This window comes from Puma concolor, chromosome B2 (assembly GCF_028749965.1).
Source record: "Puma concolor isolate L17-30 chromosome B2, mPumCon1.1.hap2, whole genome shotgun sequence".
Classification (NCBI taxonomy): Eukaryota; Metazoa; Chordata; class Mammalia; order Carnivora; family Felidae; genus Puma; species Puma concolor.
Window position 1 is genome coordinate 34,493,728 of NC_141671.1, and position 20,436 is coordinate 34,514,163.

Below are 20,436 nucleotides of genomic sequence, written 5' to 3' on the forward strand. Positions count from 1 at the left end.
TAGCTAGGCTCCCTCATTACTTTAGGTGTAGATTTCTCTTACTCTTTGAGCTTTCAGCGTGTGCCAGGTACAGCTCTTTCTTGGCAGTGAGCATACAGTGGTAAACATGGTTGTTTGTATTCTAGTGAGAAAGACTCAAATAGTAGCAGATACAGAACTCTAAACTGAAACATTGTAATGAAGGCAAAGTAAAAGAAGCTCTCTAAGTAGCTCACGAAGAGCCAGTTGCTTGGCCTGTAAAGGAAAGGAAGACGTTCCCTAGGAGGAGAGCTTTGCTCAAGCTGATCGGAATTGAAGAGGTAAATTGGAAATGGGGGGTTGGGAAGAGGCAGGAAGGAGCCTAGTCTTCTAGGAAAGAGACCCTGGGTGAAGAATGCAGAAAACTGGGAAGTGTCTGCTTTTACATCACCTTGGCTGCAGTGTGATCTCACATTCTGCCTGCTGTTTACAAAGCCCTTTCATCCCTTTTCTTGCTAATGGAAATGCCATTCATCCAGGCCTTCCTCCGTGTTCCCTTAGCTTTTGCACAGTTCTTTTATAGCACATAGGAAATTGCATTATAATTTTTTGTTTCTGTGTCTCTGAAGTTCTTCAGAGCAGAGACTTGGTCTTATTTATTGTAAGGTACTAGAGTAGAACAGTGGCCTCTTCCTTTCTTCTCTCTGGGTGCCTGGTACTGTGTAACTGCCACTTGGGAAGGTGGCATGAGACAAGCACAGTCCCCGCTGTCGTGGAGCATGCAGTATGACAACTGTTTTGCTCGATGAGTGCATGCATTGAATGACTCACTAAGGTCGAATCAGAATCTTGAACTCTGGAGGTCATTTTCATGCAGTTCAGCAGTTCTGTGCCTTTTTTTTTTTTTTTTTTTTTTTTTACAGCTGTAGAACAGAAACAGTGTTAAGAAGCCATGCCAAGGTAAATTGAATTGAATAAAAGATAAGGGCCCCCGAAGTAATAGTGTAAACCATGGGGGAAATATGGCTTATGAAAACTTGATTTCTACATCAACCCTCATGAATATATTCTAACAGCAGAGTACTCCTGTAGTGACTTTCACTTCATGGCAGCGTTCCTCCTAGATTGTCATGTCCATGTCCGTAGTGAAACAACAGTTTCACTGTGTGCCCCCTCATGCTGCTGTTCACGTTCCCCTCCCTGCTGTAGGCCTCGGTGGGGAGGCAGTGCCAGGCTGCCTCAGATAGCAATGACCTTGAACGTTCATAGTCATTCAGTGAATGTACTGGGTTTCACAGTCTCCCTGGTCTCCAACAACTTGTGGACTTACGTGTGTGTGGTATTGGGTGTGTTCGTTCCAGTTACCGACTAGAAACAGAAGGGCCTAGAATAGGATGCTGTAGACAGCAACACTGGATGTAACCAATATGTCTGTTCTGAAACCATTGTCCTTGGCAGAAGGCAGGGGAGCCCTCTTTGCTGGCTTTGAGGAACAGGGAGGCCATCCTTCCGAGTTCATTGTGTGAGTTGTGTCACCTGTGAAGTTAAAATGGAGCATTGCCTTTCTGCTCGTGTTTCCCTCTCATGATGGAATAAACCGTTCAAACTCACTGCCTCTCATCATGCTTGAAACAAACACATGGCCACAAAAAGCCAAGGTTACCAAAATGATACATTTCATAGTTGACAGGGACTCATCCAGCCTGTCATGTAGTGTCACAATCGTTTCTGACATTCTTCCCAGAAGGAACCTGAGTTCCTTTCTGGGAAAGCGAACATTTCCAGCTTTTAGCTCTCTGTAGGTATTTCATCCATATTTCAGATTATTATGCTGTATGCTGTTGTTTCTTGTTTTGTTTTTTTTTTAAGTTTTAGCCATCCTCTATCAGTCTGTTATGAAGAGTTTTTAGCTTTCTTGTCCTCTGTCAATCCACTACCTCTTCCTTCATCCTTCAGATCACAATTTTTAGTTACATCAGTACCTAATGTTTATGTTTGTATTATTTTGGCGGCCAGTAGTATTCACCTACTAACCCAATTAATATACTAAAATCTTTTTTTTTTCTTATACGGTTCATTAACTGCCTCTCTTGTTGGTTTTCAGAGTTTCCTCTGCCCAGCTGACTCTTAATTTCCAAACTACAACCATGCTTTTTAAATCCTTTAATGTTATTTTCCACATCCCAGGCAGACACTTCAGTTGGTCTTGTCAGTTTCATTTTCTCCCACAGACACGCCCCTGGAGCCCTGTGTCCTCCAGCCACACTCAAGGCTTGCTGTTTGGCTGATTCCCTTTCCCTTTTTTTGGCCCTGTTTCCTGGATGCCTATCTCCCTCTTCTTGGTTTGCTCATTTATTTGGTAGAGCGTATCCTCCAGTCACTTCCTGATAAAAGGGTGTGTGGGAGGTAAAATTTGAGACCCTGCATGTCTAACAATATCTTTATTCTCTTTTCATACTTGACTGATGATTTGTCTGCTGTAGAATCTTAGGTGGGAAATCATTTTGCCTCAGAATTTTGAGAGCATTGCTCTTTTGTCTTACAGCTTCCAGAGATGCTATTGAAAATTCTGATGCCACTCAGTCCTTTATATGCAAACTGGTTTTTGTCTCTGGAAAATGTGTTCTCTTTATCCCATGACTTCTGAAATGTATTCTGAAATTTCAGTGTGCCTTAGGGATGGGTCTTTTTAAAAATTGTTCGTTGTTCTGAACATAGGATGGACTCTTTCAACTGGAGGTTCAAATCCTTCAGTTCTAGGAAAATCTTTTAAATAGTTTCTTTGATAATATTCTCCTCTCTGCTTTCTCTCTTTTCTCTGGAACTCTTGGTCCTCTAATTTTCTTATCCTTTCTCTTGTATTTCCCATCTTTTTCCTTGGTTACACTTTCTGTGAGATTTACTCAAATTTATGTTCTAGCTCTTTAATTATGTTTTTATTTCTACTATCACTTTTTAATTTCCAAAAACTTTTCACTGATTGTCGCAGGTTTTTTTCCTAATCCTGTTTTTGTGTGATCACAGTTTGTTATTGTTGTTTTGGGTTGAGATTTTATTTGGTTTTCAGTTTCCGTTCCTTTGAGTCCCTTTATTCGGTTTGTTTTGTGCTGTGTCGTTTCATGTTGAACACCTTCCTCAATCAAATGTATGCTCGTCTTTGGTTGTCATTTTCAATTAAGAGCAAGACACTAAGAAGCAAATTGGATGGTCTGTATAGAGGTGGGAAGAACTTGGCAAGGATGAGTTTTATATCATAGGATGATTGCGCAGGAACCTACCTGGTTTGATGGGGAATCCCCAAAAGTCTGCATCTATTGAACTTTTCTGTGGGATCATTTGGTTTCTGCAGGAAAGAATCTTCCAACCTTCTATTTGGGGGTTGGGGGTGGGGCTGCCAGCATTCTGGGAGCAGAGCTGAGATCCCGTCCTTCAGGATGCAGACTTCCTTTTAGGGCTTCTGTTTTCAGTACAGTGCCTCTCTCTGCCTTTTATTGTTCCTGAGGTTCCCCCAGTCTGGAGCCCGTCCAGCTTCTTCGCAGAATAGATATACCTTCTCCTGCCTGGGTACAGCTGTAATCGTCTACTGGCTGCCCGGGATGTGACTAGAGATTTGGTGGTCTGATGCCTCTTCATAAACAGAATTTGTATCAAGTTCTTGTTTGCAACCCCTCCTTATCCCTAGCCTCGTGTGCCACCTGGTACCTCTAATCCCTGAGCCTTCCCAAGGTGTGTATGTGTGAAGGCAGAAAAGGCATCTCTTTTTATGGCCATGGGATTCACTTTCTCAGTTCTGCTAACTTACCTACTTTTCATCTTCGAAAAAATGTTCATATTTATGTTTATTGTTCTCTTTCTCCTGTTTGTATTCACTTGCATTTTGATAGGGATCAGGAATGAGCAGGAGTAAAACACATGTTCACTTTTTCCCAGTTAACTTGATTTTAGGGGGGGTTGCACAGTTTTGGATGGTTTTGTGTCTAATTGTTTTATGTTGGTAAGTTTTGTCTTTCTCCGAAGATCACAAGTTTCTTTGACAACGGGGATGGTTTCGTGGGCTCCTTGTTATCTCTTCTTTTAAACCTCAACAGTTAAATATGTAGAAAGCGTTTTAGTAAGGATGTGTCAAATTCGTTTGAGTAAGATGAAATCTTTTTAAAATTAGACTGACTTTGGACAGTGCTTCCTTGTGTTGGAAAACTGCCAGCCCTTGCTGAAGTTCAACGATAAATCTGCCTTTGCAAGGATAACTAAAAGAGAAAAACAGTGAAGGCCTTTGGCAAAAAAAGGCTGATGAGACAAACTGTTGTTTACACCTTAATGATTTAATGAAATTGGTTGGAAGATTGCTCAGAACCTCTCTTACCCTTCATGTTCATTGCCATTGCTCTCTCTTTATAGTCAGTGATGGAGAAGGCCCTTTCCTGACTTGGTGCTGCTCTGAGAGTCTTTGACCTCCTGAGAATTAATACAGGAGGAGACCCATATAGCCCAAAGTTGTTTTCTCTCAACAGTCAAGTTCAAGATCCTGGAGAAACTAAAAAAAAAAAAAAACATGCAGTAGCAGTCAGAGGTGGGATTTTGTTTCAGTGCCACATTAATTAGCTGTATGATAAGCAGTAAATCATCTGAAATTCAGTTTTCTTACCTATAAGATGAAAACAATAATATGTATTTTTCTACTCCATAAATATGGTTGTAAGGGTCAAATACGGGGAACATGCATGTAAACACTTGGAAATTATCATTTTAAACTGACCGTGTAACCACGGTATTCCGGACCCTGCTACCCACCTACTGACTGGACATCTGTCTGCATGGGGGAGTCCAAATTCGTTTCAGCCTTAACTAAACCAAAACAAAACTTTCTTCCCTCCCCCTCATTTTCTCCTCTACCTCACAACATCCCATTCACAAAGCAGAGCAGCCCTGGTTTTCCTCCTGAATTTACTCTCATTGTGTATTGAATTTTTCGCTTCTCACTCACCCTGTGCCCCTACCCTGATTTAGTCACCAGATCCTTTCTGTTTTCTCTTGAATCTATCCTTTTCTCTCTGTCTTTACAACTGCCTTCATTCAGGTCCTCACTGCATGCTTGAATTGCTGACTTCCAGCCGGGCTCCATGGACCTAGTCACACACCACTTCCACTCCATCATCTACACAACTGCCCGGCAAAGTGATGTTTCCCCCACCCAATTCTGAAATATATCAGGCCCTCACAACAGCATGATGAATAGCAAATTAGCCATCTACGTTCCCATCTCCCAGATGTCAACAGAAGGATTTCTCTAAAACCTACATCTGATTACCCCCCACTCAGAGTTTGCTAGTTTCCAAGACCCTTCATAGTTTGGCTCGGCCTACCTCTCCATGCTTGCAGCCACCATTCTTTCACTTTGGAGCTCCAGCCACTCACAGTACGTGCATCGGCCGTTTGCTGGGACTACTTGAAAGACCTTGAGTTTGGGTGTTGCCTCTTTGTTTCTTCCGTCCGGCTGATTCCTTCTAAGCTTTAAGGCTCTGCTCAAGTGTCTCCTCTTCTGCAAAACCACCCTTATTTCCATTTGCCTATAAGCTACCCTTGGCATACTTCCTTCTCAGAATGTCACACACTGTTCTGTGTTGTCATTTGTTTACTTGCCTGACTTCCCCACTGTAGGGTGGAGACTGTGTAGCACCATGGTATATGGAAGGTAGTGCATAAACATTAATTGAATCAAACTGGATTGGACACTCTGCCGGCCCACTGAGATGCCTGCCGTTGCTTGTCTGTCTGAAGGAAGCAGTTAAGTGGCTGGACAACCACATGAAGCAAGCTTACTGCCAGCACAGAGCCACTTTAGGATATCCTTCAGTCCTGAGATCTGATCCCATAGAATAGTCATAGATGAAAGTGGGCTGGGCACTTTGGTTCTAACTTACGGTTCTTCTGTTCCTGTGTTTTATAGACAGACATCTCAAATGCAGTATTCTTATATGTCCCTTCAAGAGATTGCCATTTTTAATGGATACAGGTGTAGCGACTCTGTTAGTGCATAAAGACCTACTGCAGGTTGGTAAAAACCCAGTGTTAGAAGTTGCAAGCTGGTGGCCCTAAGCCAGTTCCTTGCATAGTGCTGTGCTCTTGGAAACACAAGGGATTTCCCCAAAGAACTTAAAATACGTGGTGTGAATGAGCAGTGTAAAAAATTCACTGTGGTTCAAGGTCAAATGTGATAAATGATGTGGTGAAGGTGCCATAGATGATCTGGAAAATCTGAGGTGGGTGAGATTAATATGAGCCAGTAGAGCCACAAAAGGTGTTATGGATCAGGGCACATTTGAACTGGGCGACTTACTGTGCTGGATAGAATAAGCGTCTCTGTGTATTTTCTGCTGTTCTTACTTGATTTCACAGAAACTTCAGCAATTTTACCTAAGGTTTTTGCCTGAGTTTTGCTAGGTCTGAAGAGTGATATGTAGATTTAATTGTGGGTGTCGTTGATGGATCTTTTAATCCAGATCCATCTTTTAGAGACTTAGTGTCTGGTCATGATGGTTTGGACTTCAGAGTCTCTGTCCCTGCCTCTTGCTTTGAAAGTGCTCCCCCTTGGGGCGCCTGGGTGGCGCAGTCGGTTAGGCGTCCGACTTCAGCCAGGTCACGATCTCGCGCTCCATGAGTTCGAGCCCCGCGTCGGGCTCTGGGCTGATGGCTCAGAGCCTGGAGCCTGTTTCCGATTCTGTGTCTCCCTCTCTCTCTGCCCCTCCCCCGTTCATGCTGTGTCTCTCTCTGTCCCAAAAATAAATAAATGTTGAAAAAAAAAAAATTTTAAAAAAGAAAGTGCTCCCCCTCTCCTTCAGTGTGGACTTTGTATCTTTCACCAGAGCCTGACATATAGTAGATGCTTAGTGGACGCTTATTGACCTCAGCGCACCTGAGGCCTTTGTAAGCCTGTTCCCTGGACGTAGAGCCCCCTGCTCCTTCTTGCTCTCCAGCCACATGTCAAACATGCTCCTTCTCAGGCCATTTGCATTTGATGCTCTCCCTACCTGTCCCCCTCAGACATCCAGGCCCCTCCTTCCTTCACTGAATTCAGATCTCTTCTCCAAGGTCACCTGCTTAGAGAGGTATTTCCTGAGTCTTAGAGTGCCCGATCTGCTTCCTTTGTTTCTTTATGGCACTTACCATTACCTGCCACCATATTTCTATTTATTTATTTGCTCACTTTCCCTCCCTCCAGAGTTCTGGGTCTATGAAGGCAGAGACTTTGTCTTTTCTCATTTGCATTTCCAGGCCCTGGAACAGTGCCCGGCATGTAGGGGGCACACTTAACTTAGCTGTTGAATACATGCCCAAATAGCCCTGCGAGCAGACCCTCAGTCAGCACCTGCCTCACTGTATAGAGTAGGCTGTGTCTGTATGGCTGGCCTGTTCGTCTTCATCACTACCTCCAGATCCAGCATGCCACCTGCCATGGATCAATGTATAGTCAGTTTTTAAATGAATGGAGAGAGGCATTTGAGGTGGGATTCAAAAGCCACAGGTTCTCATCAGTCATATTCTTCCTTGCCCTCTCCAATATCGTTACTTTAAAAAAATATATTTATTTAATTGGTTAATCTCTGCAGCCAACATGGGGCTCAAACTCTCAACCCCTGAGATCAAGAGTCGCATGCTCTTCGGACTGAGCCAGCCAGGCGCCCTTCCAATGTCTTGAGATGCCATCTCCAATTTGGGTGTTTCTGAGTCACAGAAGGCAAGGCTTGCTGTGCTCTGGCATCATGTCCATGTGGTTGGGTTGCTGTGACACGTCTTAGGCTTCTCAACCTTAATGCACTTAAACTGGTTCAAACCAGTTTAGTTCTAGTTTCCATGAGCCATTTAAGCCCTGAGGAGCCTATCACAGTAGAATTTACAGATGCAGAGAAAGATCTGGAGAATTAAGTGACTTGTCATTGCAACTGGCAGTGGTAGAGGCAAGTTTTGAATAACTTAGGTGGGCTAACTATGGAGCCTCAGCTTTTCACCTGGGTTGTGCAGTTGCTTCATGCCGGATTGCTAGGACTCCTCTAAGACCCATCAAGGATACTGCGACGGTTTGTTCTACAAGTCGAAGGCAGCCATTGCATTTCTGTACGATCTATATAGGTTAAACTTTAAGAATCTCCTGGACCGTTTTTCGCCCCCTCTGGTTTTCTTGGCGTGTTTTATTTTGCCTTTGTTTGTTGGTGAGCAGCCCTTTGGTACTTAATGTCTTAGAAAAACCTAACAGGACAGCTGTGATAGAGAGGAAGACCCAGATTGTAAATAGCTCTTTTCTTGGGCTGCCAAAAAGGAAGCCACTTGGGTGGAGGGGGATGTTACCATCCTGTTTGAAGCTAAAATTCTAAGCAGAGAGATTACAGTTCTCTGTTTTCATTTAGGTTTTATTTAATATAGCCCCCATCTCCTCAGATTTCTAGATGGGCATTTAGACAAAATGCTAGTTAGAGAAAAAACAGGGGAGGGGCGGAAGACCTTACTAGTTGGAAATGTTGCCGCTGAATGCAGGAAAGTCCTTATCTTTCTTCCTTGTCTTCTTAAATCGTGTTGAGGGAGTTCTAGTGCTAGTATAGGACACCCAAGCTTAATCACCTCTAAACCAGAGACATAGAGGTAAAAGTTAGAAAGAGAAAGAGCATGCTCAGTCCTGCCTTTTTTGTTAAAAGGGAGGGCAGTTTGGGGGCACCCGGGTGGCTCAGTTAGTTAAGCGTCCGACCTCGGCTCAGGTCATGATCTCACAGTTTGTGAGTTTGAGCCCTACGTCGGGCTCTGTGCTGACAGCTCAGAGCCTGGAGCCCACTTTGGATTCTGTGTCTCCCTTTCTCTCTGCTTCCCCCCTGCTCACACTCTGTCTCTCTCTCCTTCAAAAATAAATATTCAAAAAAACATTTTTTTTTAAAGCAAGGGCAGTTTAAAGCTTAGTTCTCAGGTCACTTCAGGACCTGGATTGAGATCGTTGGAATGAGCTGGCACATTCCTGAGGGGGTCTGAGGAGCTGCCAAACCTGTGTTCCTGACTGCGTGGCCCATTATTGGTATTTTCTTTTTTCCAGCCCTGTTGCTTTATTCCGGTCGTCTTGCTGTCGGATTATTATTCCAGCCTTGTACTGATGCATCTTTACCTCATCCTGTCATCCCAGTTAGATCGTCAAGTCCTTGTTTGGCCAAATGGCAAGAACTCTATAAATGGGAGTTTTGGATCTGCCACTGATTTGGGGCAAACGAGTTGTTTTTTGATTCTTAGGTGTCACCTGTGTTTTAATGGAATGATGATGTGTTGTCTGGTGGGTCAGTTTGAAAGTAAGTATGAAAACCATACCTCTTAGGTTTTCCAGACCCATTTCATTTACTGCCGTCCTCACCGTTGTCAGGCATAGGCATACAGTTTTCGGTTTAGAAAATAAGGTTATCGTACATGGGTGACAAAGAGGTATGATTGCTTTTAACTCTTTGTTTGGAAGTTCCTGTAGGAATCCAAGCTTAATGGAGGATGGGGGTTACCAGGATGTACCTCAGGCTCCTGACCTTGTCACAGCATCCTTAATTGACAACGAACAAATAACTTAGATATCAAAGCATGTGTATCTTCTCTTTTCACTGAAAATGTATGTCAAGGCTTTAAACCTAATATAGACATGCCCATTCAAACGGCCCAGATCACATATGTTCAACCGTTTATTATTAACAGTTGGATGTTTTTCTTGGTTTTCTTTTCCCTATGCATAGATTCTTTCCCCTCTTTCTTTTAAAAAATTATTATAAAAATACATGAATGCATTCTCATTGGGTTTTAAACAGTGTGGTAGAATACAGAGCAGAATGTGAGAGTCCCTCCTCATCACCTGTAGGTTCCCCCAGCACACATTTCCTTTCCCAGAGGGAACCACTGTCAACACTTGGCGAGCCCTCTTCACATCACCATCCATCGTGTGTACGTGTACATACACATTGCTAAAGCAGGGGCTCATGTTTTGTGTACTACACGATGCCTTCTTTTTTTTCACATTCCCCTAACACAGTGTATCTTGGGAAATCTTTCCATGTGAGGACACTTCGGTCCAACTTGTTTTCTTTCCTTTGTTGTTACTGTTAATGGTTATATAATTCTTCGTATGGGCACACCTGAGATTTAACTGCCCACCTACTGATGGACATGAAGTTTTTAGTTTTCGCTCTGGTGGTGAAGCAGAGTCCTGTACAAGCGTGTGTCTTTGTGCATGTGTACAAGTGTTTCTGTTGAATGGTTGCCAGGAAGTGGAAATGCTGGCTCAGAGTGAATGCCTATTTTTGGTTTGGTGGATCCTGCCAATTGTCTTCCCGAAGGAATTCACCAATTCAAACTCATACCAGTGGTATAGAAGAGTGCTTGTTTTCCTGATCTTTATAAACACTTTGTTTTCATTTTTGTCAGTCTGATTGGTGAAAAGTAGTGTATGTTTATTTTACTTTCTTTTATTTCAAAAAATTTTATTTTTAAGTAATCTCTGCACCCAGTGTGGGGCTTGAACTCACAGCCCCAAGATCAAGGGTCGCATGCTCCCCTGACCAAGCCAGCCAGACACCCCAGTGTGTGATTATTTTAATTTCATTCTTCCAGGCTCTGCCTCTGTAGAGCTGACCTTGTCTGATTTCTGCTTTTTAGGAATTCTCAACATTGTCAGTTACTTGATGAATCTTTTCTTATTTTCTTGTCTGACTCTGTTTGTCTATTACCCGTCTGTGGTGTAGGGGTAGGACTCGTTTCTGTACTTCATAGAACTTTAGACAGGAGATGGAGTAAACTTATGCATTGAATCCACTATCCTGATTAGTTTCGCTTATAGATTCTTTCTATACAGTATTAACCACTTTGTTTCTTTTTCTGTCTTTAACATTATACTATCATCTCTTTTCTTTTTTTTTTTAATTTTTTTTAATGTTTTATTTATTTTTGAGACAGAGAGAGACAGAGCATGAGCAGGGGAGGGTCAGAGAGAGAGGGAGACACAGAACCCGAAGCAGGCTCCAGGCTCTGAGCTGTCAGCACAGAGCCCGACGTGGGGCTTGAACTCACGAACTGTGAGATCATGACCTGAGCCGAAGTCGGATGCTTAACCGACTGAGCCACCCAGGCACTCTCATCTCTTTTATTATTACATAGCAATATAAGCATATAAATATGGTGTTCTACTCTGTACTGTAGTTCTTCATCATAATCATTTCTCTATTGATGGACTGTTGGGCTATTTCCAAAATTTTATTGTTATAAGTAATGCAGCCTCCAACATCTGAGCATAAAGTCTTTGGGGCCAGATGGTTTACTGGTGATTCTTTATCATTTTAGTGCTCTATGCCAGTGATTCCTAAATACAGAAGTGGGTAAATAGCTGCCCAGCTGATCTGTGAGCCAAGCCTAACACCTGTCCCATCTAGTAGGAATAACACAAAAAGCAGAAACTTTAGATCAGCCTCATTTATGCATGCAGTTGTGAAAATCCTAAGTAAAATAGTCTCAAGTAGATACTCTTAAGTACAGTTCACTAAGATGGACATAATGGATAATGGCCAAGTAAGTTTTATTGCAGAAATGAAAGAAAGGCTCATTATTAGGAAACATATTGATAATAACGTATTAGTTGGTTAAATGTGAAAAACTGTGATTATTTTCACCGATGCAGAAAATGCATTTAAATTAAACAGTTATTTAAAAAAAAAAAAAAAAATTTTTTTAAAGTAATCTCTGCACCCAACATAGGTCTCGAACTCACAACCCCGAGATCAAGAGCTGCATGCTCCACCAACTGAGCCAGCCAGGTGGCCCTAAACAACTATTTTTAATAACATTTTTAGAAGGAAAAGAAAAATAAGATACTTCCTTTACATGTTAGAGTGTTTACCTCATACAGACTACCAACGATAGAGGCATTCTCATTAAAAGCAAGAACAAAACAAGGCAGCCCTCTACTACTTAATATTATTTTAGTAGCTCTGGCCAGTGGAGTAAGGTGTGAAACAGAAGTACGAATTAAGACTTTGAGGATTAAGTAAGATGACATTGCAGCCTTCCTAGTGCAGTATTTCTGATTCAAATAAGGCATTCACATTACAGATTTTGTTGTTATTCTTCTTTTTAGCAATAAGACCTTCACAAAGGAAAGACCAGTTGTCTCTTGTGTCTTAACACATGTGTCTTGGTGCTTTTATTAATGTGGGTTCTTTCATCTTGGTTCTTGCTGGTTAATTCATCTGGATTATCCGTAGGTCTGTGTTGAGTCAGTCTTGAGTCTTCAGTCACCAGCTTAGAGATGGGTGTCCAGTACCTCTGACTGGCTGAATGGTTGGTTCAGTGATACTTTTGATGGCCTTTTAATGAACTGTTCTTACAATCCTGGAAGTATTCAGAGGCATGATTCCCAGACTATGTGAATAATGTAGTTAAACGTGAGAAGGGTACATGGGGCACCTGGCTGACTTAGTCGGTAGAGCATGAGACTCTTGCTCTTGGGGTTGTGTGTTCAAGCCCCATGTTGGGAATAGAGTTTACTTCAAAAAAAAAAGTAACACTTCAATGACTTATCATAGAGCAGAAATGACTTATCATAGAGCAGAGTTCAAACATATGCCAGAAGAGAAAATGGATTCAATTTTAAAAAATAATAAAAGTAAAAATGATGAGAAGGGTACAGAAGAGCAAGCTCTTAAATGATGACACTGTTGTCTTGACACCTGACTCTGCAAATGATCGTGTGTCCTCAGTGCTGTTCACTTCTGTCGTAAATAGCCTCTGTCCTTTATTGGGAATCATGTGACTGTAACTAGTTTGGTTAAACACCACAGAGAATTATTTTCTAAGTAGCTAGCTGGCTCTAAACTTTTTTTTTTCCCCTTTACTTCCTCTATAGCATCTGGAGGGGGCCAAACGTGAACTGTGTTGACAGCACTGGGTACACACCTCTACACCATGCTGCTTTGAATGGCCATAAGTAAGTATTTTTTGCTACATTCCTACCCGACCCTTCAGAACCCAGGCTTTCGGATTGTCTTTTTTGATTCCTATAAAGGATCACTAAGCCGTAGTGTTGAGGAACAGGGAAAAACAAACTAAATTTAGTGTATCCAGAATTCCCAAGTCTCTCTTCAGTGTATAATTTAGGCATCCTTCTCTACTCCACCCCCAAAAAACTCCAACCAAAGGTTAAGTTTTACCTTTTTCTTCTCTTTGTCCTTTTCTGTTTTGAAATGGTGCAGTCCCACACAATGACCTGAATATGAGGGTCACATTTGGGGCAGCCAGGTCATAAAGGGGCTGGGTAATCTGTTAGGTAACCAGTACCTTTGTAAACTGAAAATAGATTGGCTGGTCCCTTCTGCTAAAGGAGTTAGTTATTTATTTACTCTGTCTTCTTGCCTGCCATTCTTGCCTCATAAAGTAGGCCTGGTAGACAACAGGAACCATTCTTAAGGGGAAAGGTACATAATCCATATGGCCTATTTAATTCTCTTAGGTATTGGTAGTAGTTGTTGAGGGGAGGGTTTGTGCAGCAGGTTTTATGGAGAAGCTGTGCTTCAGGGGGAGTCTGAGAGAAGATGACATAGGTTCAAATGGTTTGGCAGCATTTCCCTGAGGGCACTGCCTTTCAAGTGAGAGAGAATGTGACGGCTCAGCCCCGGGGCAGGCACAGTAGTGGATGCAGTGAGTAGATTGGCCAGGATGTGGAAGAATGGAAACCAAAGTGTAACGGAACAGAGGGTGTTATAGAGATTCTGAGGCTTCATACTCCAGGAGATAAGAAGTAGAGGTTCAGTTTTTATGAGGAGGGATTATTGGAACCATTTTAGATTTTGCTGAGCAAGGAGCAGGGCCCTCACCACCTTGAGGGATTCTGTAACACCTGTGTGATATTTGGCCCAGCCTAATTGACTCTGATGTGCCAAAAACAGGTGATGATCGTTCCCTTGTACATTACACTTTTCTAAAGTATATTGAACGTGATCATTATGTCTTTTCTGTAGCTGTCTTAGACAAAGCTGACAGTAACTCTGTGGAACCCCCTGCCCCCATAACTAGTGGGGTGACCTGAATTAAAGTGAATCTTGAACTTAAGTGACTGCAACTTGTTAGCCAAGTTTCACTCCAGATGCCGTTGTTATTTACAGTGGGGGTTTTCTTTGACCTCGTGTGCATGGGGGTAATTCTACATTTGCATCAGCTTGATTAACAGTGTCACCAAGAAGTAAGCCAAGTCCTTCTTCTTTGACGTATCAAATGATACCAGATGTGTCTGGCTTATGTTCACAACAACTTTAATTCTGCTCTGCCTGTCTGCTTTTAGCTCCCACATCACTAAATGCTCTGAATAATGTGAATAATGATATTTGTCTTGCACGACTACTTTTATGTAAATTTTATCCCTGAATGCTGTGTAAACATCACAAACAAGGAAACATTGCAAGGTTTATTAGACAATGGGGCCAGATGTTTTCAGAATAATGGAGTATAGGTGGATTGTCTAGAAAGCCTAGATAGATGGGGAGGTGATGAGTCATTGTAGTTCAGCTGAAGGTGTTTCAGCCTCGTATCAGCAGCTGTACAAGTAGCTCATGGCATAAAAGGAAGAGACTGGGTGATGAGCTCAGGTAGAGAGAGGGCAGCCACGTGAGAGAATATCTGTGAAAGGGCTTTGTGCTGCACAAATGTAAAGAGCTGTTGGTTCTGCAAACTCATGATTGATTTTTGCCTTCTAGGGATGTGGTTGAGGTTCTTCTGAGGAACGACGCGCTGACCAATGTGGCCGATTCTAAAGGCTGTTACCCTCTGCACTTGGCAGCCTGGAAAGGAGATGCCCAGATAGTGCGGTTGCTCATCCATCAAGGGCCCTCACACACCAGAGTCAATGAGCAGGTCGGAAGGAAGAGAAGCATTCTTCCATTCAGCTACAGCCCGACGTTGGCCCCAGCACTGTTTCAGTTCCATAGTGTGTACAGCTCAGGCAACCAGCTCTTCCAGGCCCCACAAATGGTTCCCCTCCTGCCAGCACCACTTCTCCCAATGCATCAGGGGGATCTTACACCCCCGAGGATGTACTTTACACGCTTTTGAACGTGCAGATTTGGTGTAGTGCTATAAAAATAAAAATCTAAACACCTCCTGTGCAAAATCGGAAATAATGCAAATCCTGCGAAATTGTTTCGAGGCCATTCCAAACTGGCAGGCTCAATTAATTATGAGTTGTGCTTATGCCATCAACATGGCAGTGCAACTCTAGCCGGTACACAGCAGTCTGCCGCGTGTGCTTCAGTACTGTGTGAACCTGGCTGCTGTTTTACCTACATCAGAACTGGCAGAGGTGGAAGGCCTCGTGCCGGTGCTGAAAAAGGAGCTCACAAAAACATCTGAGTGGAGGTCAGAGGTGATTCAACAGAATGAAAACTAGTTACATGAGGTCCCATAATGTGGATTTAAGAGTGACCATGCTTTGACAAAAGCAGAGATCATTCTTAGAAAATAAAAAAATTATACTTGCATTATGCAAGTTCTAGACAATCCTCTCATAAAATACCGTTTCTTGTAGTTCGGATGTGAGAGTGTGTGTCCATTTGAGAGGAGACAGGCTTTCCCTGTGTGACAAGCCATTCTGGTTTCCTGTCTGCTCTGAACTGAAGCAGGTTCTTTTCCTGGTTGCTTGAATGGGAGAGATGCTACTCCTCTCAGGAAGCTCAGGACTATTTGCCTAATGACTTTGCTGAGAGGAGGTTGTTAAATTACCTATGGAATTAGATCAGGGTTGTTCCTCAAAAAATAAGAAACCATTCTTGCGAGCCTATCAGCAAAGCTCTGCATATTCTCAGGGAGCTGTTAAGAGCTTGACTTCGACTCAGAGAAGGGCAGCTCCACTCTGAGGTTTGAGAAAATTAAAGCGATGCTCCCAAATCTCTCAATTTGGAGATTGCACGTGTGTAGCTGTTCATCAGCTTCCCTTTCCCCTTTTAGGCTAAATTTTCTGGATAGGTGAGCAACAGAAATTTAAGATCATCAATGAGGATGTTTGTTTTCTAACATTAGGAATGAAAATTGTCTCTAGAATTGCCTCTTTAGAAGCTAAATGCAGTTTTACTCCTCCTGGCTAAAGTGATTGTAATTTCTCTTATCTGGAGGAAATTTACAAGGAAGTTTGCTTTTAACTAATATTCCTCAATGTTGAAAAATCTAGTCACCCATTAAAGTCCTTCTCATTTAAGAAATTTTCGGCAACCATTTCTAATCCTGTCTTTGCTCACTTTTGCCTTGGAACACAGCTGCTTGGATTTTTGAGCCACTTGAGTGTGCTAGCTTGTCCTGCTCACAGCTGCCTCCCGCCTGGAGTATCTGTTGATAGGTGGGACACCAGCCTGGTGTTTTGAGTATCTGGCAGGCAGGTGGGTGGGGCAGGGATTGGGCAAGATGTCTGCAGTAGCTTGAAGGACCTAATGGATCTAGGTCATAGTACCACATTGATTTATTTAAAAGCCATTAATGTGGTTCCAGTTGGTTGCTTGGATAAGAGGGGGTGATGTGTGCTGTGCCCTTAAGGCTGCCTTCCCCATTAACTTCCTTTCCAAGCACCCAGAAGGCACATCCAAGTTGTTCTTGTGTTGGGCCCCCTCAGGGCTGGGCATTGCTTTGATGTATTTCATCCACTTTATCATCACATTTTCTTTTCCTCTCCTTTTTATAGAATGCTCTTGAGATCAAAGAATTCAAAAAGTACGGCCCCTTTGACCCTTATATCAATGCCAAGGTGTGTACTTTGCTGCCAGGATTTCTCTGCATCATTTCTCCAAGCTGCACCCCCTCTTTGGTCCTCTCTGGCTTCCACTCTTATCCACTCAGGCTCCTCATCGTCTCCCTGACTTTGTCTGCTTCAGCCCATCTGCTTTTGGCTTGTCTGGGAATGGGAAATTGCAACTTCAGTGGGTTTTGGTTTTATTTTTAAAACCCATGCTAATTCTGGAAAGGTTGGGTGATTTTCCCGGAATGTCTGAAAAGCTTAGAAATGGCCAAAATGGGAAAATAGAAGGAACCATATTATATGCATAATTCATCATTGTGATTGCTAAAATCATTTAAATTCAAAAATGAATTCAAAATTCAATGACAAGATGTCAAATACATTAGCTTACTTTATAACAAGCACAGAAAATGATTAAATTGTACTTGTTGGATGAAAAAATTTTTCAGTCTGTTTTCTCTCTTTGCTTTGAAGTGGAATCTCATTTTCAGTAGCTGGTAGTGGAGATGTTGGGGACAGGGGCACGGTGACTCCATTTTACTCTTAAAAGCTATCGCAACTCCTTCCTCGTTTCCTTGAGTTTGTGCATTTCTGCCTGGGACTTTAAAGCCTCAGTTGCTTCTCCCCAGCCATTAGCTTCTCTCGCTGCTTGGTCATTCTTGGCTGTTGGAAGGGCTCCAAAATAGGAAATGAAGTCGCAGGGCTAAGCAGGACATTGGCCTCGAGTCTCCCTCCTGTGAGGCCGGGGCGAGTAATGGTTCGGTATGCTTGGTGATGAACTGCCTGGCCCCTCCAGCCCTCACCACTTCGGGAGGCAGAGCTTGTGGGTTGGTGATGGTGAGCCTCTCTCCGTGCTCTCACCTGCTGGTTTTGAGCCGAGTTTTCATTCGTTCAGGTGAGGTTTGCTTTTTGGCATCAGTCTGGAGTTTGGTTGAGTCAGTGCATTATTCACAGTAGCTGCCTTTCACTTGATCTGAATACAATAGCCTCAGGGAAGGGAAACATAAGGTACTTGTGTACATTTCCAATGCAAGGCAGATATTCTTTGAGAAATACTGATTTAGCAAACAAAGCTCCCTGTGGGCTGGATCCAGGCAGCCTCTATAGGCCATTTTCTTCAGCTGTTGGACCTTGATGGTGGAGAAGCAGCATTTGATCTGGGGTAGTGGAACACCTTAGCTTTTGTTTGGCCCACTGTCTCTAAATTCTGCTTTCTAATTTTCAAAATAGGAAGGTGCCCTATCATAGTTTTCTTCTTGTTTTGGACATGGTATAGTAGAGAAAACCCTGAAGGGTCAAGGTCATAATCTTTCAAGTCAGACCTGACTTTGAATTCCGTGCTGCCACTTACTGGTTTTGTTGACTTAAATAAGTTACTTAATTTCTGTGAGTCTCAGTGTCCTCTTCTGTAAAGTCGGGTATACCATCTACCTTGCTGGATTGTTTTGGAGTTTAAGATAATGTATACTAAGTAAAACTATCTGGTAACTAGTAATATTCTGAAACGGCACTTTGGAATTTATTCTTTGTTACTCATGGATTGATGCTTAATGAAACATCACTCAGTCTCTTCAGGGTTTTGTCTTGTGGTGAGGCACCTTGAAGTGACTGTTTTCCCACCCAGTGGTTAGTTCAGTTAGCTTTTATAAAGCTCTGATTAAAGGGTAAGTCTTTGGTTCTTGAAAGCACATTTTCTTATCCCTTGATTTCCCACACATAAAAGAAAATTGGTCTAAATGGAATAAGAACATAACTTCTCTTTGGAAATACTGGCCTTTGCCTCCCTCCCCCCCCCCCCCCACCCCCGCCCAAGGGCCAAATGATGTGTACTGCATTAAGGGATAAAGCTGTTTGGGGTTTGCTACGAATGCAAACTCTCCTTGAGCTAGTTTAAATCTAACCTCCCTGGCTCTTTTCCTGGTTCAGTGGGTTTTTATTGACCTGGATTGTGTCTGGGAATTGTTTTGTGGAAGTACATTTGTGTGCGAAGTCTCATCAGACACCTGTAGAAATTAAGAAGTCTCAGGTGCCTTTCCTGGGAGCAGAGGTAGTTTTCATGAGGTTTCATCTTCCTCTTCGACATAGGGAGCCTTTCCTTTTTCAGCAAGTCAGCATAAACCAGTCCAGAATGTAGGTCATCCTTAGCAGGTAGAACTATTAAAATTGTTCATTTGCTCCTTTTAAAGCAACTTTAACTTAATCTGAGTATCATAAGGTGAGCAACAGTCAAATTAGTTTTAGGATAGGTCTGTTTTTCTGTACACTTAAAAATAATTGAGTTTTAGAGCCGGAAGAGACCCGGAAGTTGTCTCGACCAGTTGTCTTCACATTCTGATCAGCTTGTCTGATTGCATCTGAATCACCTAGCAAGCTTTTAGAAAACTTTTTGTCTTGAAAAAACATTTCAACTTATAAAACACTGCCACAAGCTGCATTATACTCCTCAGCTAAATTCACCAATTTTTAACATTTTGTCACATTTGCATGCACATTTTCTCTCTCTCAAATATATATGTATATTGTTGCTGTAGTTGATGAGTTGATATTTAGTCATGGACATCATGACCCTTTAACCCCACATACTTCAGCCTGTATTTCCTAAAAAAATAAGGGCATTCACTTGTATAACCACAGTACAGTTGTTAAATTCAGCAAATTCAACATCGATACAATCACGGTATCTGATACTGAATCTGTGTTCATATTTCACCAGTTCCCTCAATAATGTCCTTTACAGCAATTTTTTTTCCTGGTCCAGGATCCAGTCCAGGATCATACATAATCTGGAACAATGCCTCAGTCCTTCTTAGCCTTTCGCGACATGGACTTTTTTTGAACTGCAAACATTACATCCCTGGGTGGGACCAAAGCACCTACCTTTTAGTTAATAGCCGAACACACTAACCCATTGCCCAGAGACCTGTGTGACATTGACAGTTCTGAAGAATATAGACCAGTCATTTTGTAGACTTTCCCTCAGTTTTCATTTGTCTCCTATTTCCTCATGACTAGATTCAAGCTATATACAGTTTTAGCAGGAATGCCACAGGAGTGATGTTATATTCTTTCCTTTGTAGTGCTTCACGTCACAAGGTGCATGGTGTCAGTTTATCTCACTTTTTATGATGATAGATGATTGCTTGGTCAAGTTGCCGCCTGCTAGGTTGGTAAGCTTTTTAATAATAGTTTCCTCGGCTTTACCCTCCGAGGTGCTACCTTGGCAAGTCTGGGGTGGGACTTAGTTACTTCTAAGCTCCCATGTAATTCCAGAACGAAGCCAGTTGGAGAAGCCCTGATCTAGGCCAACTTGCCATCCAGAGCAGAAATCCTTTTCTCTCACCTGAAAGATGAGTCATCTACCCCTTGTTTTCTTTGTTTGTTTGTATGTTTCTCTTGGTAACAGTCTTACTACTTGGCTGCCTCTTTTTGGATGCCACTGATGTTTGGTTTCTTATGCTTGGCTGATAACTGTCTTCCTAAACCTTCCATCTGTCAGAGTTCTACCTTCCAGAGCACTACAGAGTAAACCTAGCTCTTCTTCCATGGGGACTCAGTTCTCATGTTTGTCCTGTGTCTTCTAAATCTCAGTAGGCTCAGTTTGTCCTTCTGTTCCAATTTTGGTCTATTTCTGGGACCTATACCATTGTTGCTATGGAGAGCTGAAGCTTAGGTGTTTCTGACTTAAGTATCTATCAACCATGGACAAGAGT

General features: G+C 42.5%; 1 protein-coding gene across 6 annotated transcripts in view; it reads left to right on the plus strand.

The window, feature by feature from the left end:
- The window catches only part of ANKS1A (ankyrin repeat and sterile alpha motif domain containing 1A), a 179,471-nt gene that overhangs the window by 56,374 nt on the left and 102,661 nt on the right, over nucleotides 1-20,436 (plus strand). For 4 of the 6 annotated variants that reach the window (XM_086706644.1, XM_086706645.1, XM_086706647.1 and 1 more), the window contains exons 2-4: nucleotides 12,860-12,940; nucleotides 14,703-14,859; nucleotides 16,673-16,735. In XM_086706644.1, coding sequence (XP_086562770.1) covers nucleotides 12,860-12,940; nucleotides 14,703-14,859; nucleotides 16,673-16,735 — 301 coding nt within the window. The remainder of the gene's footprint in view (nucleotides 1-12,859; nucleotides 12,941-14,702; nucleotides 14,860-16,672; nucleotides 16,736-20,436) is intronic. The other 2 variants (XM_086706646.1, XM_086706649.1) reach the window with 1 other exon arrangement.